Source organism: Cloeon dipterum, chromosome 3, assembly GCF_949628265.1.
Source record: "Cloeon dipterum chromosome 3, ieCloDipt1.1, whole genome shotgun sequence".
NCBI lineage: Eukaryota > Metazoa > Arthropoda > Insecta > Ephemeroptera > Baetidae > Cloeon > Cloeon dipterum.
The window spans coordinates 32,790,237-32,816,030 of record NC_088788.1 but is presented as its reverse complement, the minus strand read 5'-3'; the positions used below and the strand labels follow the sequence as shown (position 1 = coordinate 32,816,030).

General features: G+C 41.2%; 2 protein-coding genes and 1 non-coding gene across 3 annotated transcripts; 1 reads left to right on the top strand and 2 right to left on the bottom strand.

The window, feature by feature from the left end:
- The first annotated feature begins 237 nt into the window (after nucleotides 1-237).
- LOC135941003 (uncharacterized) lies at nucleotides 238-2,629 on the top strand. Its single transcript, XM_065486197.1, has 5 exons — nucleotides 238-703; nucleotides 1,024-1,377; nucleotides 1,683-1,922; nucleotides 2,065-2,303; nucleotides 2,360-2,629. Exons 1-5 carry the CDS (start codon nucleotides 503-505, stop codon nucleotides 2,565-2,567), a joined length of 1,242 nt encoding a protein of 413 aa, XP_065342269.1. The 5' UTR covers nucleotides 238-502; the 3' UTR covers nucleotides 2,568-2,629.
- FASN1 (Fatty acid synthase 1) lies at nucleotides 2,613-15,854 on the bottom strand. The gene is made up of 21 exons (XM_065486195.1): nucleotides 15,644-15,854; nucleotides 11,391-11,811; nucleotides 11,161-11,334; nucleotides 10,713-11,021; nucleotides 10,178-10,539; nucleotides 9,750-10,073; nucleotides 9,432-9,662; nucleotides 8,650-9,377; nucleotides 8,277-8,538; nucleotides 7,313-8,170; nucleotides 6,662-7,161; nucleotides 6,359-6,607; nucleotides 6,002-6,302; nucleotides 5,706-5,885; nucleotides 4,875-5,648; nucleotides 4,288-4,774; nucleotides 3,966-4,228; nucleotides 3,677-3,904; nucleotides 3,324-3,596; nucleotides 2,989-3,231; nucleotides 2,613-2,925 (listed from the first exon to the last, which is right to left on the bottom strand). Exons 2-21 carry the CDS (start codon nucleotides 11,788-11,790, stop codon nucleotides 2,809-2,811), a joined length of 7,263 nt encoding a protein of 2,420 aa, XP_065342267.1. The 5' UTR covers nucleotides 11,791-11,811; nucleotides 15,644-15,854; the 3' UTR covers nucleotides 2,613-2,808.
- Nucleotides 15,855-22,475: 6,621 nt separating this feature from the next.
- Nucleotides 22,476-22,547, bottom strand: TRNAA-UGC (transfer RNA alanine (anticodon UGC)). The gene has a single exon. It is a non-coding gene; the product is annotated as a tRNA-Ala (tRNA).
- Nucleotides 22,548-25,794: the final 3,247 nt, after the last annotated feature.

Sequence of the window (25,794 nt, the reverse complement as noted above, 5' to 3'; positions counted from 1 at the left end):
CGAACAAAGCTTAAAAATTCGCATCTTTTGACATTCAAATAGTTTTCCCCTCATAGCTGTTAATTTGTTTTACTTTTTAAATAAATCACATTGAAAAATAGTATTAAAATGGTTTAACCGTAGATTGGTCTATAATATTATAAATCAATGCTGATATTTGTATAATACCCTAGGATGGACTATTGCTCTATACTCTCTAATTTTATTGAAGCCTTTAGCTGTAAACTTTGTTAGAAAATTACTATCTTTAAAATTAATTTAGTTATCTCGCGAAGGCCATACTGCTTTCAAAAAAGTGGAGGGGATGACAGACCTAAAAACCTTTTGATATAATGAGAAGAGGGGATTTACATTAGGTTGTTCACACACCAGATTCATTTGTGGGCTCCAATCGCTAGCGAGATATGTCATGACGTCAGATTTTCTGCACAATGGCAACAGAATATTCTTGTGGGTCCACTTAAGTTAGTAAAAGATTAGTCTAAATTCGCTAGTGTGCGAAATGGAGGCTTGGATTATAAAGACATTGCTCCCCAAAATCCTGGCCACCGCCTACCCCAAAACAGCGCGACTCGTCACATATGAAATTGGTGGTAAGAAGGGAGGCAATGCCGGCGATGGTGGGTTCGCCTCCAACACTTTCCAGATGAAATTGAATGTTGACACTGATGGGCAACAAGTGTCTGATCATTTGCTAGCAAAGGTAAACCGTACTATGTATTACTGCTCAATTAAGTTTTCGTGTCCTCAGCCTAATAAGTCAAATTTTAAACCCTGTTTGCCTAAAAAGCAAATTAAAAGCCCGTTTAATTCCCAGAATATTTGTTAATTTTAAAATTTCTTGTTTTTCAGCTCTATATTTCCATTTTAATGTTTACGAATTTTAGTAATTTAGATTATACCCCATTTAACCTTTTTAATTTTGACTCATTTGAAAAGTTAAAAGAGACCCTTTTTGAAAATGTTTAGTAATGTACCCATAAATTAGGAAAACCATAGTCTTGACATTTTCAAATTTTGTAGATATTTCCTGAAGATGAGGTGATGCGAACCTTGCACAACACCGAGTTGCAAATTATCAACGAAACGCTTTGGTATTCGCAAATTGTGCCGGCGTACACATCTCTGGCCTCTAAGTTCGGCGTCAAGCTCGTCTGCTTGTGGCCGAAATTCTTCGCATCGGAGCTCACTGAACGCGCTGCCATTGTCATGGAGGATTTGTCCAAGGAGAACTTCGCCCTGGCCACTCCTCCAGCCAACTTGTCCTTTGACCACGCGCGCTTGGCCATGGAGAAAATCGCAGTGATGCACGCCCTGAGCTACTCCCTTGCTGCACACGAACCTCAGACGTACCAAACTCTAGTTGGATCTATGAAGGTGTGGATTTAGTGAGAGAAAAAATCAAATATTTGAAACTGCTTCAGTAATTTAATTAATCATTAGTCGTATCATTTATTTTTGCTACTGTTTCACTCTCAAAATATATCCAAATAATTTCAAAATATCAATTTATCTAAGAATTGTTTCAATAATTGTATTATCCAGTTCCTGCCTCATTTTTTGTTGCCACAGTGCAACAAATAAAATCTCAAGCGTGCTCAAAATTTTTTTTTAGAATTCACTACTCTAAAAATAGTTAATAACTGATAACGTAATGCATTTGAAACTTTTTGGTCTTATAGGACAATCGTTTTGATGGAGCCGGAGATGGTTTCGACGTGAGCTTTTTAAAAGCAACCGCGCAGAGAGGGCTTGGCCCCCTGCGCTCAAGGCCAGAGTGTGCAGATATAGTCACCGCTCTAGACAAGCAGTTTGAGGACGCTCTGAGTATGCAACGAAGGCTGTTGACTGCCTACGACAAGAAAACAGATGTTATATGCCATGGAGACTTTCTGCGCAACAATATTCTTTACAAACACCAGGTACGAGAATACTGGAACCGTAATATAATTTGGATGGTAAATTTTTAAGCCACTCTCAAAAGTACGATTTTTATACTATCAATGTACTTGTGACTTGGATGAGAATAAACATAAATAATAAAACAAATCTCAATGTTAACAGGATGGAAAAGCAGTAGACGCTTGCTTGATCGACTTTGCCACCATTCGTGTTGCGTCGCCATGTTCTGATTTGGTGTTGTTCATCTACATGTCTATTGATCCTGCGGTATTGGAAGGCGACGGCTTGGAAAAGATACTAAGAATTTACTACGACAAACTGACACACACTTTGGGCGCCATGGGCAAGGTTGCAGATCCTTGGGGTGGAAAATTTGAGGATCTTGTGAACGATTTTGCCAGGTGAGATAGAGTGGTCACAGTCCCTATATCTTTTTTCATTCACTTGCATTTTTCAGATGTACCCCATTGGCATATTCAATCATCACGTTTTTCTTGCCCCTGATGATGGCGCCCAAGGAGGATTTTCACATGGAAGCCATGATTGAGCTCTCCCCCGAAGAGCAAGAACAGCAAAACATGAATTTAGGAGGGCCAGAGGCAACAGAGAGGCTTGTACATGTGATCCTTGACTTCCAAAAGAGGCGTTTCCATGATTATTGGTGATATTCTTAATAACTTTTTGTTTTTTACTCAGAAAATATAGACAACTTTGTTTTGGTACTCAATCAACTTTTTATTTCTTTTGCAAGGGACTTAAACCTATAAAATTAACAAAAAATATAAAAGAGAATTTGTTTCAATATTTACAAATACATAAAAATAAATAGGAATGCACTTTAAAAGCATCTGTGTCTTTTCTACTTGAGAATTTTAGTCAATGAGAAAGAATCTAACTAAATACAGTCTAGCTAGAATTTGACAGCATTTTGTTGATGAAGCTGGCTGTCGTAGATGAACTATTTTGAACCAGATCCCTGTGGTTGCCCTTGATTGTATGAACCACCACCTTCTTCTTGCAAACCTGCATGAAACAAATACAAAATTAATTATCTTTTAGCATGCATCTTATAGTGCATTAACTTACATTAGAGAGTCCGTAGTCGTCAGACAAAGAGAGATAGTTTCCATCAACCCTGAGGAGCGTTGTGTCTCCTCCAAATTTGCCAGAGGGCTTGTAAGAATCGGCCACGATCAGTTTTTTGTAGAAGGATTCAGCGGCCTGGTTGATTTCAGACACCACCTTGTTGCCCTTGTTTCCGGCAATCATTGATGATACCCTGGCTAAACGCGCTTCCAGAGAAGGTAGGGAGACAAGGTCGTCCTTTACCTTTAATTAAAAAATTATATTATAGCAAAAGAGAGTTACACGTTATCTAGTTAAAAATAAATGGAATAAAAAGATCATTTAAATATAATTACCTTTTGGGCGTCAATTTCCTTGAACTGTGAAACAAAGAACGTGAGCGCGTCTGCTTCCTGCACTTCTGCTCTTTGAGGAGAGGTGGAGCGAGCCTGCCGAGCCTTGTAGTTGCCAGTGTGCGCCGCAACATAGGACGGTGAGCCGTCCAGCAAGGCCAATTTCACCTTTTCTCCCAATTTCTCCAGCTGGACGCCCATTTCAAAGGCCACGCAAGCTCCGAATGAATATCCTGCCAGTGAATATGGCCCCTTTGGACTGAACTTCTTAACCGCCTAAAGCAATAATAATTTTTTAATGACACAGTTTTAACAGCTAAACCACTCAAAAAATATATTAAAAGCTCACTACACACCTTAACATAGAAAGCAGCAAGGTCTGTGATGGAAGTAAGAGGCGCCTCAGCGGTGCACTGCAGGCCGTAAACAGGCATGTCCAATTTGGAAGCCAAGATCTTCAGAGCGCTGACGACACCTTCAATGGGGTGGACGATGAACAGCGGTTGGCCCTTGCCGTCTTTGCACTTGCTTGGGATCTTGGTCAGCACCTCCTTTGGCATTATCTGCTCCATATCGATTTGCACCTGGAATATTGAGAAAAAAAAATGAAAAATCTTCACAAATATTAATTTGAATTATGCGTACCAAACTATCATCATTGCTGCCTGGTGCGTGGTTTCCGTTGGTGGTTGCGGCGTTGTTGGTTGCGGGCACAGCAGGCTGTTCGGCACCTCCAGGGCTCTGCAGGGCGTTAAGTTTGGCGAAGTTCAGGCCCCTGATGTCTTGGGCGCTCAGCACCAGATCAAATCCTCGCTCAAGCGTCTGCTTGATTTCGGCGCCCATCAGAGAGTCCATTCCCAGGTCAGCCAGGCTGGCGGATTGGCTTACAGTGCTTGGATCTTTGACACCTAAAATCATAAGAGAAAAGAGTTTCTATGCTGTTGTTTAAGTTTTGTCGCAAACTCACCAAGAATGTTAGCGACGGCCTGAACGAGACTGACTCCGGAGTTACCGCCCGCATTTCCTCGTTTGTCCGCGAGAAGCATGCTGGCGAGGACCGGCTCAGGCTGCTGCAGGAAGAGGTCGAAGGCCTGCAGACACGAGACGAGCCGCTGCGGCTTGGTGCCACCGACTTCGCTCTCGTTGTTTCCACCCATGGCGTCCATGATGAGACCGACGTCGCCGATGGCGCCCCACTGGATTGCCAGGCCGGGCAGGCAGCTCTGCTGGCGCTGTTCGCAGATGCGCTCCAGCACCGAGTTGGCTAGCCCGTAGTTGCTCTGGCCAGCGTTGCCGCGGCCGCAACTCACGCTCGAGAAGACGACAAAGTAGTCCAGCTCGGGACACATTTTTCGAGAAGCGATGTCCAGCTGCACGGTGGTGCCGGCCTTGGGATTGTACACAGCCGCATACTCTGATGAGGACTGATTCTCCATGAAAGCGTCGCGCAAAACCTGTCAATTTAATTTAACATTTTATAACCAAATTGGATTCAAACTAAAAAAAGGACAAAACGTGGGAATTTAATTTTAGTAAAAAATAGTCATCACTTACGGCAGCTAGGTTAAAGATGCCTCCGATGGGTCCAAGGGTGGCCGCCTCCTTCAGCAGTTTGACTGCGCCCTCTGCGGTGCTGCAGTCGGTAGTGGATACGATCACGTTGACGCCTGCGTCCCTCCAGCGGCGCACGCACAGCGACTGGTAGCCCGTTCGGACGCCGCTGCGGGAGGTCAGGATGACGTTCTTGGCGCCGCGGAACACCAGCCAGTTTGCCAGCTCGAGGCCAAAGCCACCGAGGCCGCCGACGAGCAGGTAGCTCTTGTCGGGGTTCATGTACGACCTGGGGATGGCGTCGACCATCTTAGGGGTGGGCTTCACCTTTTCAACCCTCTCCTCGTCCCTGATCTTGAGCAGCACCTTGCCGATGTGCTTGCCCGAGCCCATGAAGCGGAAGGCCTGCTCTGCCTGCGCCTCCGAGTACACGGTGGCCGGCAGCGGCCGGACGGCGCCGCTCTTGATGCCCTCAGACAGCAGGGTGACCAACTGCTTCTTTTCCGCGTCGCTGGCGTCGAACAGGGCGTCCAGCAAGATACCATGGAAGGTGGTGTTCTTCAGGAAGAACGCCATGCCCAGCGGGTTGTTGTTGGAGAAGTCGAGCTTGCCGATTTCCAGGAATCTGGCGCCATACGCCAGACACCTGACAGACGCCTGAAGCTTCTCTTCGGCCAGCGAGTTGAGCACAAGATCGACACCTCTTCCGTTGGTGGCCGACATGACGTGCTGCTCGAAGGACGTATCTCGGGAGTTGGCAATATTGGCCTCAGAGAGCTGACGTTCATTAGTTAGATTGATTATATTATACCAAAAGAGACAATTGTTTTTTACCTGTGGGAAACGCCTGAGCAGGAACTGACGTTTTTCGGGACTGCCGACGGTGGTAAAGACCTTGCAACCCATGCTTAGTGCGATAGAAATCGCGGCCTGCCCAACTCCTCCCGTTCCGGCGTGGATGAGGACAGTCTCACCAGGTTGCATGCGGCCACGCACAACCAACGCGTAATAACTCTGTAAAAATCGAATATGAAATCCCCTGCATAAGTTGGATGTATGCAAACTGCTTAACAAAGCTGTCAAGCGGGTTGCATTAGTTATTTATAAGGCGATTTTAAATAATGACTTACAGTGGCGTAGACGACAGGCACAGTTGCAGCGTCCTCCAGGGTCCAGTTGGCAGGTACGTCCCACAGGAAACCAGGGTCAGCGAGCACTGTGGTGGCCAAACTCCTGGCAGGCACCATGCCCATAACCTTGCGGCCGTCGGCGCCGCGACCAGAGAACTCCAAGCCAAGGATGCAGTCCTGGCCTGCCAAGTCACCAGGCAATGCGTCAGGTGGCAGCTTTCCACTGGCTAACATGATGTCTCGGAAGTTCAGCGGCGCGTAGTAGACGTTGCATAGCTCAGTACCTGGATGGTTTTCATTCCTAGAGAAAAATAATTCGTTAAGAAAATACTCTTATAAAATAATTTGGATATTTACTTGTAGAATGTGAGTGGACCTTCAATCCACTTCAGACTTGCCAGGTCACCACGCGTCAGGGCGTTAATGTAGGCGTGCTCGACGCTCAGGGTTGCGCCATTGGTGGTCAAGGGCATGTGTCTGTAACTGCCCCAGGTGCCATTTTGGTAGACGTTCATCAGTACGTCTTTCTTCAGTTGAGCAGCGTATTTTGCATCACTTTCACCCTTGAACTTGGGAAGGGCGCCAGCGCTCTGAACAAATATGCACCTGCAAATTAAAAATTAGTTGAACATTCATAAAATATTTAAATTTAAAACCAACCTCAGGTTCACGCCACCTGGCTCCTGCTTCAAACAGTTGATCAGACCGACGATTCCGTTGGTTTCCTCGCCCTCGCTGATAACATAAACCTTATTGCCCTCCTTCTCGCTGATCTGCATTGCTTTCTTCAGCTCCTCGACCCACTCAAACTTGGTGCCGTTAACCCTGACAATGGTCGAAGGAAGATTGTTGGTCTCCAAAGGCTTGCGCAGGAGCACAAAAATGCCCTTACTGTTGGTCTGGCAGGCAATTAGCTGCAGACCGGCCTTTTCAATCACAGGTTTCTTCTGGGCATCCACAGCCTTCTCTTCCCTGAGAAGGATGAATCCACCGGCCTTGATGGCAGAGGCCAGCACTGGGAGCTGACCAGAATCGCTGGAGAGCACCTTCCTGGACACAATCAAGTGGAGTGATGCGTCTGCAGGGATTTTGTCGGAGCTCTTGACGCCATATGGCTCCAAATCGGCAGGGACAGCGGCGCCGTTTAATACCATATCAATCTAAAATTGAATTAAAATTTAATTTAACAAAATTTAAAAAAATACAACCATGACAAATTTGAGTTAGTGACTTTATACTTTTAATTTATTTGCCATTGCTCATGTATTTTAATTGATTTTGACTGTAATGAATGTGCGAAAAAACACTCACATGCATCATAGGCTCCTTTTCAACAATATCAACGATTTCAGTGGTCAGCAGCTCGTCGGCATTCTCAGGAACGATTTCCAGAGCCTTGATCTTCATGGCGGGAGTGTTCTCGATGGCAAGGTGCACGCAGATCTGCATGGCGGCCGCCTTGGTCAGCTCACTGCTGCTTTCATAGGGCACGAACATGTACTTCTCCAGCTTAGGCTCGCTGCCTGGCTGCTGACGCCTGGGCGCCAAACTGGCCTTGAGGCCACGCAGCTCCACGCCGCCGCACTGCAGCACGTTGATGTCCCTGAACATGGTGACCGGGACACCCTTTCCTTCAGCTTGGGCCAGTGACTGCCGGTGCCTGGCAGGGTCGATGAAGGCCCTCTGCAGACGCGTTGGCAGGTACAGCTCGCGCGTGGACTGTCCCAGAATGGAGAACTGCAGCATGCAGTCCATGAAGCTGACCCAGTTGTCAACCCAAGCGAGAGTGCCAGTGACGCCACGGTTCTCAGCAGACGCGATTCCCTGGAAGATGCCCGAATAGTCGTAGCCTCGCAGCCTCAGTTCCTTGTAGATGTCGTTGGTGCCAAGGGGCAGCAGCGGCTCCTTCTCCTGTTTTGGGGCGGGAGTGTTGAGCGTCAGGTACTCCTTCTGTGGCTCCTCAGGCTGGCGGATTTTGCCGGAAACAGCGACCGAGCCTCCTTCGCTCAGCTCAAACTGGCCAGAGCTTTCGAAGATGGTGATCAGAAATTTGACAGAGCCTTCCTTGGGCATGATAGTGGCGCGGTGGAACTGGATGTCCTCCAGGATAACCGAAATGTCCTCAGGAGACTTGCCCTGCAGCTTAGCAAACATCCTCCAGACCAGAGTCTAAAATGAAGAACAATTTTATTACCTTTTAACCATGCTTAACTTAAAAATTAGCCCTACTAGCGATTTTCAATCGAAATAAATTATAACATAATGAAATAATTACAAGGTAGCCAGTTGCTGGGAAAAGAACTCTTCCATCAATACAATGTCCAGCGTAGAAAGCATCGCCTTCCTTGGACAGGTCGACTTCCACGACACATTCTCCAGAGCGACCAGCGCCCTTCCCAAAGTTTGCAACATTCCACTCATGGCTGTGGTCCCAACGCACGATGGGGGCAATCATGCGAGTGCCCTTTGACACTGGGAAGCTAGGGCGCACAGTCGAAAGGCGTCCAACCTTAGGCTGCAGGCCAGCAGCATAGAGCCTATAGTTTATTTAAATCTTGATTAATATTTTAAATTTATCAAATTGAATTGTTTTAAATATGTATATTTGTTGTGTTTTGAAAATTTGGATTGAGTGAAAAGGCACTCACTTTCCAATGTTGGAGAGGAGGAAGAGCTGGTTGTTGGGGTGGCCCCTCCTGACGAGTCCCACGTTGAGGCATGAAGGGTGGAGGGAGGAGCGCCTGAGCACAGCCTGCAGTAGGCAGTGCGGCGCGATTTCGATGACCACGGCGTTCTCTGGCACGTGCATGAGGGCCTCAGCAAAGAGGACAGGCGACACCAGGTTGTTAACGTGGTAGGCGGCCGACGAGTAGGTGGCCAGCTCGGATGACCACGCGTCCTCGGGGATGGAAGAACTGATCCAGCGGTTACTTCTGGGCTTCGGGTTGGTGATCACCTTGTCCAGGTAGGCACGCAGTTTAGGCGCCGCCTCGGCGATGTAGCGGCTGTGGAACGCAACGCCGCCGCTCTTGACCTCCTTTGCGAAAATACCCTCGTCGGTCAGGCTCTTGACGAACGTTTTAATCAAATCGGCGGGTCCTGAGATGGTAACGCTGTCGGCCGAATTATGACAAGCGGCAACAACGCCTGGTGGGCAGCGCGCCTTCACGGATTCCCAGTCGAGGCCGACGGCTGCCATGCCACCGGGCGGCAGCTTGGACTCGAGAATGCAGCGGCCACGCCAGTAGGCGGCCAGTACAGTTTGCTCAGGCGTGAAGGTGCCGTCCGCGTAGGCGCAGCCCAACTCGCCCACCGAGTGGCCCAGGATGCCGTCAGGGTGGATGCCCACACTGGTCAGCACGTCAACCAACGCAACCTATATATTCAAGGCATATTTTATGCCATTTGATATAAGATATGATCTTTTTACCTGAACAGCAGCAATTGATACAAATGAGTTGAGAACGTTTTCAAACGTCTCATCGTCGCCGTTGGTGACAATGTCGATGAGGTCGAGACCGTGGGGCTTCAGGGCGTCGTGGCAGCGGCGAATGCCGGCCTGGAAGGACTCGATTCGCATCAGGTCGCGAGCCATACCAGCCCACTGCGAGCCCATTCCAGAGAAGACATACCAAATGGGCCTCTTTTCGCCGTTCCATTGCTGAAAAAAAGAAAATAAATTATATATTAACAAGACATTTCAGGCCAATCTTTTTCTAGGTAATTTATTCATATAAAAAATTCTCACCATGACTTCGGACACTTTCTGGTCTGTGCCGGTGAGTGTGAATCCACGGAATTCGTGTCCTGAAATGTTGTTGGAATGGACCTCGTTGACGAGTGCGATGAACTCAGGGTCGGTTTGGTTCTTTTCCACCTCCCTGAGAAACTCCTGCACGGCCTCCTCAGTGCGGCCGGACACGGCCACCACACTGGGGTTGTTTTGCAGGGGTGGCGAAGAGGGCTTCGGCTTGGGGTTAGACTTAAGGATCACGTGGGCGTTTGCGCCGCCAAAGCCGAAGGAGTTAACAGCCACGTAACCACCAGGGAATGATGTGTTTTCACTTACGACCTGAGCAGATTAAAAAATAACCAAAATTAAATAAAAATGGAGACATGAAATTTTGACAAAAAAAAATCACCTTCTAAAACACATATTTTGAAATATTTGCTTACCTTCAGTCTTCCATCATTCAGAGCTGGAATGTCTTTGTTGGGGTTCTGGAAGTGCAGGTTGGCGGGAATGACGCCGCTTTCCATGGCGACCAGGACCTTGGCGATGGAGCACAGCCCGGACGCGGGTTCTGAGTGGCCCATGTTGGACTTGACGGAGCCGATCATTAAGGGCGTGTTGCGGCCCTTGCAGAACACGTCAGCGATTGAGTTGACCTCCTGCGGATCGCCGACCTTGGTGCCTGTGCCGTGAGCCTCCACGTACACGACGTCACAGGGACTAACTCCCGCCTCAGCGTACGTTTCCGTAATGAGGCGTTTTTGCATGGCGCCAGATGGGAATGTGATGCCTTGTTCTTTGTTGCCTGAATAAAATAAATAATTGTTAATAAAAGTTTCTGTTGATTACCAATTTGAAATAATTTAACTTTCCAGGGTTTTGAAAAGACTATTAACTAATGTCATTGATAGTGTTAAAGACAGAGTTAGACTTGAAAAAAATGAATTAAAGGAAAATATATACTGTCAGATTGCCTACCATCTGTGTTTGTGCGGGCGTTGACGACAGTAGCGTAGACCCTCTTGGAGACACTCGCCTTCTGAAGATAGATGACAACTGCGGCCTCGCTCCTGACATAACCGTTGCCGGAGGCGTCAAAGGCCTTGCACATGCCCTGAGGGCTCAGCATGCCAAGCCTGTGGAACTGCAGAGAGCACGTAGGCTTCAGCAGAAGGTTGACGCCTCCGACGATGGCTGCGTCGCACTGGCCAGTGCGCATTGCGCTCACGGCCTGTTGCAGCGCAAAAAGCGATGACGAGCACGCTGTGTCGATTGCGTAGCTGGGTCCTAAAGATTTATTGGGTTTTTATCACATTACGGAGTAAAAATTGAAGATTTCATGCGTTAATATTTTAAGACCAAAAGGTTATGTAACTTAAAATACAATTTTTAAAGATTCTATAGTGAAAAGATTCAAATATATTACCTGAGAAGTCGAATGTGTAAGAAATGCGATTGGGGAACATGGCGCGGCAGCAGCCAGTGAGGCCGTAGCCGTTCACCTGCTCAGGGTCGGAGGTCCAGAACTCGTCAGACTCGCTGGCCGAGACTCCGATGAAGACGCCAGTGCGGGAGCCACGGACGGAAGTGGGGTTGACGCCTGTACAGATTAGAACCCTGCAGAAACTGTATTTGGGGCATCAAAAAGAAATTCACCTGCGTCGACGATGGCCTCGTGGGTGAGTTCGAGCAGCATTCGCAGCTGCGGGTCCATGACGTTTGCCTGTTTGGCATGCACGCCAAAGAAGGTGGCGTCGAACCTGTTCAGATCCTTGATTTTGCCAGTCCTGGTAGGCAGGCCGTGCAGGCCCGAAGGCCAGCGGCGCTCGTCGTCGGTGATCAGGTCGACGCCGGCGAACAGCTGCTCCCTGAACTCGTCGATGTTGGCAGACTCAGGGAGACGAGCAGACAGGCCGCTGATGACCACCTCCTCGCCAGGGGGCCAGGGGGCGGCCAGCAGGGGCGGCGGCTCGATGATTTCGGGCGCCAGGTTGAGCGACGGCGGCTGGATCAGCGGCGACTCCATGTGCGCGATTTCGGGGAAGCGGGCGGGCATTGTGCTTTTTTTAATCTAGTTCTGAAACCAAAAGTAATTTGGCAATTAGTAAACTTGATCTAAAATACGGTATTTCAAGATTTATTATAAATATACTTCTTCAGCATTTCAGATTGGCAAAGATATCAAATTTTAAACTCTAAATTAAAGTTAAAAAACCAAAATATAAAATTAAAATTCTTACTCCACTCCGAATATCATCCATCTGCTCTCGCTTTGCGCGGACTTTGCACTAACTCTCCTAGCTCCACTGACAATTGCTTTTATCGTTCCCTTTTCTAGTTCGCGCGTCATCTTTGGAGACAAATATTTTTGCGGAAACTTCCCAACGATTGACCTCATGCAAGGAAAGCCTCTTGACCGATCCCAGCGGAGGTTGAAATTTGCGAAATGTTCGATCTGATAAAATTGTGGAGCAATTATAAAATGCAATCGCAGCACAACTGTCGTTGACCATAAAAGCGCGAATGAAGAACGACACAGGTCTAGGCCAACCCGAAGGTCAATGTCAAAAGGTACGTCTCATACGCAAATCTGATGAAATGCACTTTTCATATTTGGTAATAAGTTTTGTTAACGCACTGCTGGCGAAAAACAGAATAGTGCTTTTTTTCAGTTTTTATTGAAACATTATATTCTAAATGACACTTGGAAGCTATAAAGTGCAAGTAGATGTGATTAAAAACCAAAATTATATTTGGAGAGCATTTAAAAAAAAATTATCACTTCAATTATTGTTCCCTTTTCTTGTAAAATAAGAAGGAGTATGCCTCAATTTATGGCAAGTAAGTGCAGCTTGTCGGGCTTCAAAATCACGATCTCTGCCGGATTATTTTGCCTTTTCAGGCTGACGAAGACATTTAAATGCAAAATTAAGTTTCAAATCGCGGCCAGCAGAACTGTTTTTTGTCTTTTTTCCACCTTGGTTGCCCTTGGGAGAAAGAAATAAAAAAGATGACGCCGAAAAGTTGTAATTTGGTCGAGTATTCAGGTGCTGACACAAAGCTCGAGTGTGCGTCACGGACTCTGCTGCTAGTGCAGCGTCACCGCAGCGTAATTGCATAAAGGTGATTTGTAAGAAACAGATCGAGTCACGCAAAAAGTCGAATCCTAATGCAAAACGCACACAACATGCGAAGGTTCTGTGTTTCGCGAACTGCGCATTTGCAGCGCCAAAAAGGGTCAAAACTAGAAAGCGGACGCGAAAGAAATCGACGGAAATTCTGCGTATGAATTTCTCACCGCACGCACTCGCAGACGCACCGTTAATTATATCCTAATAATGATCGCATTCTCTAACTGTTAACGCGCACGTCCGCCAAACAACTGCGTCGAATTTCTGTTGTTCCTTTAACCGTCTCAAAGATGAGCACAAAATCGGTGTAAAGAATTTTAGTTAACATCAAATGGGAAACTTTATATTATGAGAAAAGGAAAATTATGGGTCTTTTCATTGAATCAAATTATAATAAACCTGAAAGGAAACATTTTCAAAATATTCACGCACCAAGTCATCAAATTATTTTCAAAAATATTTATTTAAAAGTGTCTATATATTAAATATTTTGGCTATAGAAAGTTTCCTGAGCGAGATGAGTTTTTTTTTCAAGAAAAAAATTATACGCAATACTTCCCAATTGATTGAGAAAATAATAATTTTTAGAATATAGAAGGAGTTTTTTATTTTAACGTTTTAAATTTCCACCGCGCAATAATATCTCCCTGGTAAACTATCGTAATTATACAAAATTCAAGATGTAATTGATACCGCAGCAACTCGCACTTTAATTTAAATAGCATTTTTAATTTGAAATTAGTAACCACAAAGCTTGAAGGTTGTAACTCTGGCTGTGATCAGATTCAGACAAGTCTCCGTGCTATGTAATTTGAAGCCTGCCGCAGTCAGTAAAGTGGACCGAATAGCACAACAATAATAATAAGCCAGGTCTGCACACAAAAGCAACTCTAATTGCAGAGTTATCTGGTGATGACCACGTGGTCGACGCAGTGCGACTCGATTCGCTGGTCTTGTGGCGTGATCCCTGCCCTGGCACCGCAGACACACCGACCGGATCGATCGTCCTGACCTAGCCACCGCTAACAGGTGTTCCCAACGGCGCTCTATTGGGTTCGCTTAAAACTTGAACTAAATTAATCCAAATGGGGCGTCCATTTAAAATTAAAATTTGAATTTGCCGTTTAAGTTTAACAGTTGTTACAAGCAATAAGATTAAAAATGGCAAATCATTGTATATTTCACAAAAATTACATAGTTTGCTATTGAGAGACAAAATAATTAATTGCTATTGTAAACGCAAGAAATTCCTGTAAAATTGCTGATCTACAAAATTATATATAGGAATGTCTGTTTCAAACTAATGGCTTTAAGTGTTTAAAGAATAATCCAGTCAGTTTTTTGTGATAAATTTCCCTATTTCGACAAAAAAATGTTCATTGGGTAGTAAACACAAAACGATTAGTTGTCATAAGCGTGACTAGCTGGAATGGAATTGGATCCGTTTAAAATGAATTGTGGCGTTCTAGGAATTCAATAATTATATCATAAATGCAGTAAATACAGCTGCGATTAGAGCAATAATAAGAAGCTTTCACAATGGGGATTTTCGTTCAGCCGACGCAATTACATCACAATCCGATTGTGTAAGTGCAGCTCGGTACGAAAATAGCGAGCTGCGAAATTCAGCTTGACAACCGGTGTCTGCATCCCAAGTTCAAGGTCCCTTAAAACGCGCCGGCAGACTGGTTTCAAGCGTGTGGCGTGATATCCGAAAGCGAGTGAATCACCAGCGGAAACAGACAGAGAAACTTCCATAAGCAGCCGAATGGCCGATTCTGCGAGCGCTGAAAACACGAAAAAAAATGCCGAATCGCCGAGACGTAGATTGTCATGGAGAGGGACGAGCAGTAGCTCTAATGGACCGGGAATAATTTTCTATAATTTGAGGCAGAGCTGGGTTCATTCACACCGGCTGAGGTTTACTACTGGGCCCCAAAAGGAGAAATAAATGGCCTACTGCCACGTTTTTGCTGTCATTATTTTTTTCTGCCAGGCATGGAAAATTACAGATGAGTAAGATATATTTTCAATCCGAAAACCATTCAATATTTTAAATCGAATATAATTTTAGTCTGATATAAACGGCGTTTTTTAACATTTCTAAACCTCCCGATAAAAGCAGCACTGCTGACGTCGATAAGCATTTTAACTTGCCTTTTTCCGCCCCAATATTTGCTTTCTCGCGCAGTGTATAATAATAATGGTTACGATCTGTGTGTTGTGTATGACGCGGGGAAAGCCGCTGCTGTGCTTTGAAACGAGGAGTGGCGTGATCCAGAGAAGTAAAAAGCGTGCGACGCGATAGGTTCGCAGGTCTCACGCGCGACTCGAGTAAGCCTTTTAGCTCGTCGCGGCAGCTGACGCGATTGATTCCATTTTATGCATATGATTGTACAATTGTTATGCGGTGCGACTCGGCGCTTTTGTATCAATGGGAGCAACTAATGGACGCGTCGACAATTAATTAGCATAAGTTCCATTTGCTTGTCAAGCAAATTTTTCCATGTAAGGCAATAATTTTATTCCACTGTAAAAAGATGTCTGAATTCAACCAAAAAAATTTTTTTTAAGTTTTGAAGTATAAAATATCCCAAATTAATTCCAGAATTGTTTTGCAGCCACAAAATATAAAATTTAAACCAAAATCAATAAAATATTTAAAATTTTGGAAAGCTTAATTGGAAAAATCTAAATTAAATAAATATGAAATTCATCGACTGTGGTTAAAATAATTGAATCTTTATAAACAAACAACAAATTGAAACTTGTACTCACCGTAAATGCGGAATAATTCAAAATGCAGCGTTTTATCAGACCGAGTAGATACTTTTCTGTCAACGCGGGCTCTGTCTTTTCTCCGTCTAAAAATCTTGTGTCCCTTGCAGTTGATTGATTGAATATGATTGAGTACGTTTGCGGAGCGTTTTTGGTAGACAGGCCCGTCTGTGCTCGCGTCCAGAGCTTGAAGGAAGACGCGAATTTCAGCGAGTTCTTTATTTGTGTGGTGAGACGGGTCAGGCGAGGCCTGAGCGCCAATCAGCGCTCGCCGGAACGCGCACCCACCAGGCGCATGCAGGCAGCCTCTCCGGCAGCAAAAATCGCACGCCACAACCCTTTTTTCGCCTGCTTCACGTGATGCACACGAACCCGACGGTCACAGTAATTGCTGCTCCCCGACACTCTCATCACCTGATTGCTCTCGCAATAATTATTCTCGTGTCCAAAGTGACTTTTGCCAATCTGGTTTTGTCTCGTTTTGCGAAAAGACTTAAAAATTTCCAAGAGCCAAGGTCGTCAGTCTCCATTTGTTTAAAAGATTTTCCAATATTACGTGACATAGAATGTGATAACTCTTATTTTAATTTCTGTGCGACGTATTTAAGTGCAAAATGATTTATATATAGTTTTATTTTTGGAATTGATGTGAATATATTATATTGTAATCAAATGTCAACTACTGATTCTTCACGGATATTAAAGTGGTAATGAGTACAGAAATTGATATAGCACATCAGGAAGAATATGCTCAACTTGCTACAAGCATTATTAAAATTGTGGACGTTTAATTTGCATTTTTCAAACTATTAATTGCTATATTGATATATTTTACATTGTGAGCTGTTGAATAATGACAAGTGGAAAAAAATAAATAAACTCCTTGCATCAATCACTATTTTATTATTGATTACTGCGTTTTAACATTTATTGCTAGAGATTTAATTGAATTAAATTCATAATCAATCTGTATTTAAATCCAACTAAACTAAATCGTTTGTTCTGCGTTATAGTATATACTGTGAAGGAATTTCATGCCGCAGCACTGAGAAGCGCAATAAAGCAATTTTTGGAAAGCAGAAATGGCTTAAAAATCAACGTTGTGAAAGGTATAATGAAATGCCTTTTTTAAGAAAAGCTTTACAGAAAAATTGTAAAAATTCCTCTTTACCTTTGCTTGAGATATATTAAAAATTAGGAAAAAGCTCGAGAATTTCCAAGGTTTCCGTTTTAATTTTTATACAAAATCGGCTTTATTTTAAACTTTTTAATAAAACCGTTAATTTTTTTTCAAGAAATTTGGCAAACTCTGAAATTGAACTGTTTCTCTTTCCTGATTGTATTATTGCTCATCGTAGAATCAAACTGTTGCTAAATTTCACAAACAATTACTCAATGTACTGTACTCGCTACAGTCAACAATGCAAAAGGTTATTAATTGTTGCCCTGTAACGCTCTACTTAAACAGAAATTTCAATAAAAATGTAGAAAACACAAATCATGGACAACTTTTATTTGCATTAAAGTATTGAGGAATTTAGTGATAAGGTAAAATGTGCCTAGATTATAGAGGTGTGTATTTTCTTTAATATAGGAGATGGAGAACTTGATCAATATCAAGAGAAAAACACTCCAGTTATACTATTCTTGGATTTCTCATCCTTTCAAAATCAGATCCCATGAACTCTGTTTGAGTCACACCGCAGGTGCTCTACACAACAGCGCATGAGAGTGCCACTGCGGGGAAGTTTTAAGATAATTTTTGTTGTGCGCGCTGTCGAAATTGTTGTAGATAGTATGTTGTCAAGGAACCAAGCAATCTGCATTTGACGATTTCGCAAAACTAGCGTTGAGAACCCTTGAACATTAAATTTATTGAAGTTAAGAAGACATTAAAAATTAAAATTAAATTTTTTGAATTGATCCAAAGAGGAACTGATAAAATTGGATACAGCTCTGCTGATATGAGAAGGGTAAATCTTCATTGCAGCATAGGTCAATGAGTAAAACGTGTGAAAACTTGTGTACCATGAAACAACACAAAAGCGCTAATTGTATAAGAACATGCTAAAGAGCCACTCTTCTTTGGTTGCTTGTAACATATTTTGACAAAAATTCGTCCCTCAAAACAAAATCACGCAAGCGAGCAGAAAGAGACGAGTCAAGTCTCTGTTTAAAATCCATTCCAGTCTGAATTGCAGCTTCATATTTATTTGTTGACATGCAGCATATACATACTGCAATTATCAGCATAGTACCCTGTTTTGCCAGTCATTATTTTATTATTGGTTATTGATAGGACCGAAGGACATGCCAAAAAACTTGCTAGTTGTCAAGAGCAAGCTTAGCAGAAAGATCTCGGCTTTCCCAACGTACTCATTGACTGATGGATATTAAAAAAGACGATCCACTGGTGTTGCTGTTTTATTAAAAAAAGCAGCTAGCGAGGGAGTGTTTTCAATACAAGCCTAAGCCGTTAACATAATTTTCAAGACATTAAAAAAGGAAAATGAAATATTAAAGATTGAGATGTTTTTCCTAAATTGCACGGCCAGGAAATTGAACATCTTGGGATTTGATTTTCCTATTCTCGAAAATTTTAAAACAATTTATATTGCACTGTTTTGAAGAATATTAAGGATTGTAACATAATTATCGTTGGAAAATGTACAGTATAAGAGCAAAAAATTACTCACTTTTCGCGGAAATGCTGTTTTAATTCCAATAGACATGGTGGTCGCCTGTGTACAGCTCTAACCGAAACCACTTCTTCAACTATACTGGTCTCTGATCACCTAGTCAGCTTGCCAGGAAAAATCTAATCCACCTTGATGCTGGCGTGCTTATTTTCACCTTCCTAGCTATTTTCCTTTCTTCATCGCCGTGACCGATCGCTTGAGGAGGGCTGAGGACACGAGCACTCGTCCACTCCAAGGGAAATATTAACATCGCCATTACACAGCGCGCGTCCGTCTCGTCAGAGCAAAACACACTGCTCCCTGCTGATATTGAGTATATATGTATGTTGCTGTTTAATTTATTTAAGAAGTGAATTAATAAGAGCAGATTAGTTTTGAAAAATTTAGTCGTATATTTTTTAATGATAAATTTACAACATATGGTAAAACGGAAGAACTGTACCAACAATTGTGTTTGGATTTATTCTATCCTAAAAGTTTTATCAATTTTGTTTTACACTTAGAGATATAGCTAATACATAAGCGCGAATTCTATGATAAATCAATTTACTTCTTATTCCATTATTATTATCTTATTATATCCATTTTGTTTGCAGTATATACTTTCTGTGTTAAAAATAAAGATTTCATACATGGTTCATACACTAATGGATGTCCTACTCTCGATCGCAGTAACAGCGTCCGGTCCTAATAAGGGTCAGTTACCCTCTCTCGGTCATAAATCTAAATTGGTGTAATTGTTGTTTAAACAAACGACTAGATGTGCGCGACGAATTCGGTTCTTTGAAATTAACAGGTGGTCAGTTTTTGAATTTCTGCTTTTAAAACAGAAAACGAGCGTCTGACCGTTCAAAATAAATATTCTTCCTGAAGGATGTGCACATTTTGGGCAATTGTCGTTTGATATTTTCTCACACTCTTTCACATTTCCAACATAAATCATTTTCTTCTAGCTGACCAAGCTGTGTTTTTTATGTATCCGGTCGCCAAGGATGTTTCTTAATCGTTGCACAAGTATTGAGTTTGTTTTTTTCATTGATTCTTTTTACCAATTTCTTTATTTGTAAATATTACAGTTTCTGCAATTCATTTCAAAAGGGAATTTTAGTACCTTTTTTAAATTTAATGCGAAAAAAACACTTGATTATTAACTTTATGCCTGTAAAATATTCCTGATTGATCGAGTAGCGATATTTTAATTTGCATTTTGATCGATTCTCGTTTCCCGTGACGAGAAAGTGCCTTTGATATTTTCAATGCCGGCGAGTACATATAGCCGCGTGATACACACACACATCTCGCTGCGAGATAAGTAGAGTTATGTCACTCTCGTGTTTCAGCGGAAATAACGCGAGCACTAAGGAGAGTTAGCGAGCACAAGGCGTCTCTTGCTGCGAGCCTCAGGTGGGATGCACATTTCTGCAATGCGGTCAAGACCATTGATCCGCAGGTGCACGCAGCCAGCCGACCTTCGGCCACTTATGCACGCAAGTGCGTTTTTGCTTTTGTAGAAAAGCTGGAACAGGTTGCACTCGGTTTTAAATCGCCTTTATGGAACCAATTCACACCTGCTGTGGGGAAATATACTAGTACCAATGGCGGCAATTAAAAAGCAAAATAATGTGCCTCTTTCTGAAATGGAAATGAGTGCGGTTGCAAGATGGAAATATAATTGACTATATTTACAAGAATGTAGCTATTACCTTCATATGGAAGATTCTGGTAATTATTCAAGAAAAAAATACATAGCTCCGACCTAGCTTCTATGAAGGATTTGCGGCGGTTATAGAGGTATTCCCGTTCATAAATATCATAATTTTTTGTGACACATATATATCCTCTACAATTACTGTTTCAAAGCATCAAGTAAACGCGTTGTAAGAACAAAACAAATTAAGCAGAGCTTCATTTATTGATATATATCAAGGGCAATTTGCAACCTTTAAGTAAAATTATAACTCCTTGGATTGCTTTTTTGTTATTTTAATAACGTTTTCCTAGGTAACAATTATTTAAGACGATACGTCACGGTTCAGAGGACAAAATTGGAATGGGGCTATGCAAACAAATACATTTATCATTGTCCTTGGTCAAGGTCAAATGTCATTATTTTTGTTATTTTTTAATTATAAATTTGGAATAGCTGATGATTTTAAAACTGTGCTCAAAAGTTGTCCCATGAATTGTTGTGTGAACTTAAATAAAAATTTAATACTGGTCTTTCTTCTCTGTTGTTTAGCAATTCCACTTCAAAACTCGAAATATCACGATTTTTTACTCTTTCGAGTTTTGCAAATATTGCCAACTCCAAATCTTGGGTTCTAACCATCAGAATTGAAAAAAAAACTGAACACCGTTAGACTCGTCACGACCTCCCCTGACAAGCTGAAGGGTTTAAGGGTCCCACCACTTTCAACCTCCCTGCCTCAATTTCAATAGCATAAACTAATAATCATGCTTCCTCAGTCCTTATAAAATCATCCAAAACTCACTCTAAATTACCATACATTTTTTCAAATTAAAACCGTTTATTAAATGCTAAAAAAATAAAAAATTCCAGCGGCATGAAATTTTTAAATTTTTTCGAGGGAGTTGAAATAAATCAATTTAGTTTTTAAAAGCGCCTTTCAGGTCGAATGGCTGTAATTTTAGATCAAAAAAGTATTTCATTTTCTAAACTATGTAGCTTCATATAAATTAACTAATTTTGCGCTAATAAGGCTTTTGACTTTCTACCAGATTCGAGTTCGTTGAGTTCACAAACAATACTGATTAGTGTTCTATTTTCTCCTGGGTTGACGAACCTCCACGTGTTGCTTTCAAAACACAAGCGTTATTTGGCTATGGTACATGCGATTAGATAATAGAAATCTGGTTTTGCCGGGCTGGACCTTCCTCAACCCGTTCTCCCTTTCTCTCGCGATTAAATTATATATACTATCGTAAGTTTGGAAGACGCTGTGTCGCGGATTTCAGTGTCAAGGATAGAAGATATTATGTTGTATCGAGCACGCCGCAAACACGTGATTGTACACACATGCTGCGAGCGAGTGCATATTATACCGCGAGTGCCACGCGTGGCAGCGTGGGTACGTTACCGAATGGGATCCGATGAGAAGACGTGGAGTTTAATGCTGATGAAATTATTGCATCGTCTGTTGCCAAGGCGCTGATAACAGGGCAAAGTGTGCAATTAACTGGATCAAATATAGAAATAAGAGTACTCAAAATATGTGCACATTCGAATATAAATAATTACTAATTCAAATATTTTAGACTTTTAGTGGAAAAGCGGTGCATTGTTTTTATATCTGGGGCAAAATCGCTAAATATCTGAACCATTCACCAGTGTCGATGAAAGCCCCCTTGTTATGTTCGAAGCCGCGAATAGATGGCACCAGCGGTTACTTTCGATTTGAATGCACTTTCGTTGCGATTTAAGTCTCAATCCTGCTGCTTTGAATTCTACTCTTTTTTTAAAAAAATATGTTGAAAACAAATACCAGTCCAGGCAATCACCATATATATAAATGTCAGCAAACATTTTGTTATTTCAAAAAGATGTTTTTCTCGTTTCTTTGGTTTCCAGAACATCAAAAGAAATCATTTTAAGGGCAGCATAATGCACAGCCATACGATTTAGTCATAAATCTCAACGGAAGTGCCTTTAAATAGGATCTATACGGTGGCGCTATCTATTGGCAGCTTCAAATACCAAGGGTTGAAATTGAATAAAGCGTAAATGTTTGGCGTCTGGTGATTTTTAAATAATTATAAATCAAAATCGGCAATATGCTCTTTCAAAGATGCCCCTTTTGATAGCAACGGCTATCATTTGACTGTTAAAATTAGTCAGCAATTTCACTATGATCGAAAAATACCGTATTTGTAAACTTTCCAGTGATTTATGTTATATATTATATATTTATGAATCAATATTTGTGTCTAGAACACAAGTTTAAAAAGAAAATAATATAAAACTCGTTTATTTTTGCTAGTGGAACGGTACGCCTATGTAAGAAGATCAAAATTAAATAATTATTGATTAGTTCAATTATTTTCAAAATCCTGATGGGGTTTACACCCTAATTAGAGATCAGTCTAGCGAGTTTTAAGTTTAAAAATTCAAAAATTGGAGGAGCCGGGGATTGAACCCGGGACTTCTCACATGCAAAGCGAGCGCTCTACCACTGAGCTACACCCCCGCATAGAACATATTTGAAATTAATTTCATTCTGTTCAGCAATATTGCCTGATTTAAATTTTAGCAATACTTGTCCTTACACCACAGCCAAAATAATAGAAAGCTCAATCCATAGTGAAAAGTATGCTTCACATTTATTGAATTTATATTTTAATTATATTTATAAACATTTTTCTAATTAAATAAATTCGAAACATTAAATAGCCGTTTATTAAAAGTTGAAGAAACAGTGCAGAAACACCTATTAACATTAACACCACATGACTACAGGCGCTTAAACCGCAAAAGGACACTATAGCGGGCATATCATATTATTCATCTTGCTTTTATATATATATATATATATATATATATATATATATATATATATATATATATATATATATATATATATATATATATATATATATAAATAACGACATAGTGACTCAAAGTGCAAAGCTTCATTCGATTGGTTTAATCCTGTAATGAATATAGTTATGATATTTATCACATAATACTGTAAAGTCGATTTTTCGTTCGTTTTCTTCTGTTCAAATATTGTGGCACTCTGTTTGACTAATAATTGTAAGTGTGTAATTTCACCAAAACAAATTCATAAAATTTATCGTAAGTGAAAAGTTATGATATCTTTTAATTCTTAACAATTCTCGCCATTCTCTATATTCTTGCAGAACAATTCAACTGTCACCGTCATCAAATCAAATTTCTGGCATAAATTTAATGCGATGAGGTTGTGATTCTGCAGCAGCTCCACACTTTTTCGTGTGTCAAGTTTCAACTCAAATGTGCTGGCAAGGTTATCAACAACTCGTACGTTTATTGCAGCTATATAGGGTTTAGTTTGTTATTTTTCATTCCAGAAACTTCATTCAAGTTTAAAATCCAATTAAAGACATGCAAATGCATCCAAGAAAAAATTCCGCAGCGACTTTCTACTTGTATGCAAAACGCGCCTAAAGGTTTAAATAGGACAGAATATCTTCTTGGTTTACGAAATTAGCGTAGGCGCAAGAAACGTTGCAAAATTACAATATTTATTAACAATTGATATATTTCGTAATCATAAATAAAGCAGTCTAGTAAATATAAAACATATTTAAACATTTTATGGTGTTTTTCGTACTTTTTAGTAATTTCAATTTAAATGAAAATCTCAGCTTCAAATTAATTAATACACTTGAAATTATTAAGTGCAATCGCCAGTCCCCTTTCGAAGCATGTAAAATTGCAATCAAATATGTTTTGTCAGAGTTGAATTTTTTCAGTGTCATAACTTTCATGCGTTCCTGTTTATTTTAATATAGTTTTTAGATTTACGGGAGTGCAGAGATTTCCGATAATTTCGTAATTTCCTTAGTCGACAAGTCACATTGCTATTTGAGAAAGATTTACTGTCCCAAAACAGGCTCATAAATTTCGCTTTAGTAAGCAAACCAAATGGAAAAATGGAATAAAAATTCTATTCTCTTGCTTCTGCGACTGAAAATCAGGATACTGCGTGATGACGATGGTCTCTCTTTTTCTCTCTTACTCTTGTGTTTTTATTGTGATTTTTGAATGACGTCAAACAGTCCAAAAGTGCTGACTCTTTCGCACTCATCCGCGTAGTATAGTCTCTTCAGGTTGTGATTACCTCCAACAGCTAAGCAGTCTAAGCCAAGAATAAATATTTTTTTTTAAATTGGAGTCTTTTAGGTTTCTATTAATTTAAGGATTTAATTTCCAAATCAAAATTGGAGCATTTAAGTAAAAAAACTCATAAATTGTGGTTCAGAAATGATCTTTTAATAAATTATCAAAGTCCGTCGGATGTTGCTGCAGCTGCAATGCAGAGTTATCTGGTTTGCTGCAACCGGCATTGAAGAAGAGTCAAGCTGGTTGCATAGATCCATGTTAAACTCATTTTTGCCTTGTTAAAATTCAACGTAAAATCGATATTATTTTTTTTTTTCAAAATGACCAAAGAAGTGATAACTGGCTTTATATGTTTTCAAATTCAAATTCAAATTTATTTTGATGTTCAGCATGGCAGTACACTCAGGTGATGATGTTCTCACATGCACCCCATCTGATCACAAAATTATAAATTTATAAATTTGTAAGGGTTAAAATTTAATAATTTTTCATATTCATTTTAGTTTCCCTTAAAACAAAAAAAACTAGGTCTATTGTACACAATATATTTTCTGAGAGTTTAAAAAGAGCCACTGGATAAGTTTAAATAATGTTTTGTCTTGTAATCTTTCCTTTGCTTTGGAAATTTCAATTATAAATCTGAATTTTTAAGTTATTTCAGAGTTTTGAACGCGTGAATGGGATAGAAAAATTAGCAGTGATATTTTTACTGGTATGCACCACCTAGTTTCTCCACCGACAAATAAATTTGATGCTCCCGTCGATGTTTCAAACTTCAAACGCTAAGTTTATTTACATCATCAGCATTTCACGAGCCCACAGCATCCAAATTAGAGTTGAACTTGAGAAGAACCGTTACTGCAACAACTAGCAGACTGACTTTTTTGTGAGAAAACCGAAATTAACCAGCCTAATTAGGGGCGAGTAAAGGGGAAATCTGCTCTGCAATCACTCGAGACGCCGGCAATAAACTGGCTTATGGCGCTTGTGCGATGGGCAATTAACTTGATTTAAAGCCTCTCGACGCGCGCCACCGAAAAGACGAGTATGCAGCAGCGTTCATTCAACTTTTTACACCGAGCGCACAAGTGAAAATCATGATTATGAGCGACTAGTTTATTTTTGTTCTTGAATGCACCTCTCGAGAGAGGATAAATATGCCACTTGAAAATGATGCTCCAACGTCTTACATGATCCAATTGGGAAATATATTGCGCTTAACCGAAAAAACGAAGGAGAGAAATAAAAGCTCGTTCAGAATTTAACACTGGCAAATTTAAACAGATTTAAAAAAATATATTTATAATCTACAAGCGGGCCGAAACATTGAGCTTTATACAATTCGAAAAGGAATGACATTGCTTTATTGCAATTAATTCATATTAAACCACCACATTCCGTTTTTTATGTGCCGATTGCCGTAAAACCTAACTTTAAAAGAAAGATGCTGCAAATTTTCCGTAAAACCTTAAGAATTGGAGAGAAAAATGATCAATTTTCAATATTTAGATTTCCTTTTTATTTTTTTTTATTATGAAACAAAATTTGAAAATGGAATCGCTTTTTAAAAACACCCTCAAAATGGTAGGCACTGATAGGCTGCTTAGAAA

Excerpts from the sequence above, each read along its gene's own strand:
- LOC135941003 (XM_065486197.1), top strand. The coding sequence starts at position 503 with ATGGAGGCTTGGATTATAAAGACATTGCTCCCCAAAATCCTGGCCACC. Across the intron at positions 704-1,023 it reads CTGATCATTTGCTAGCAAAG|ATATTTCCTGAAGATGAGGT; the intron begins GTAAACCGTACT and ends CAAATTTTGTAG. Across the intron at positions 1,923-2,064 it reads ATATTCTTTACAAACACCAG|GATGGAAAAGCAGTAGACGC; the intron begins GTACGAGAATAC and ends CAATGTTAACAG.
- FASN1 (XM_065486195.1), bottom strand. The coding sequence starts at position 11,790 with ATGCCCGCCCGCTTCCCCGAAATCGCGCACATGGAGTCGCCGCTGATC. Across the intron at positions 4,229-4,287 it reads GGCCGTCGCTAACATTCTTG|GTGTCAAAGATCCAAGCACT; the intron begins GTGAGTTTGCGA and ends TTATGATTTTAG. Across the intron at positions 3,232-3,323 it reads AGGAAATTGACGCCCAAAAG|GTAAAGGACGACCTTGTCTC; the intron begins GTAATTATATTT and ends TTTTAATTAAAG.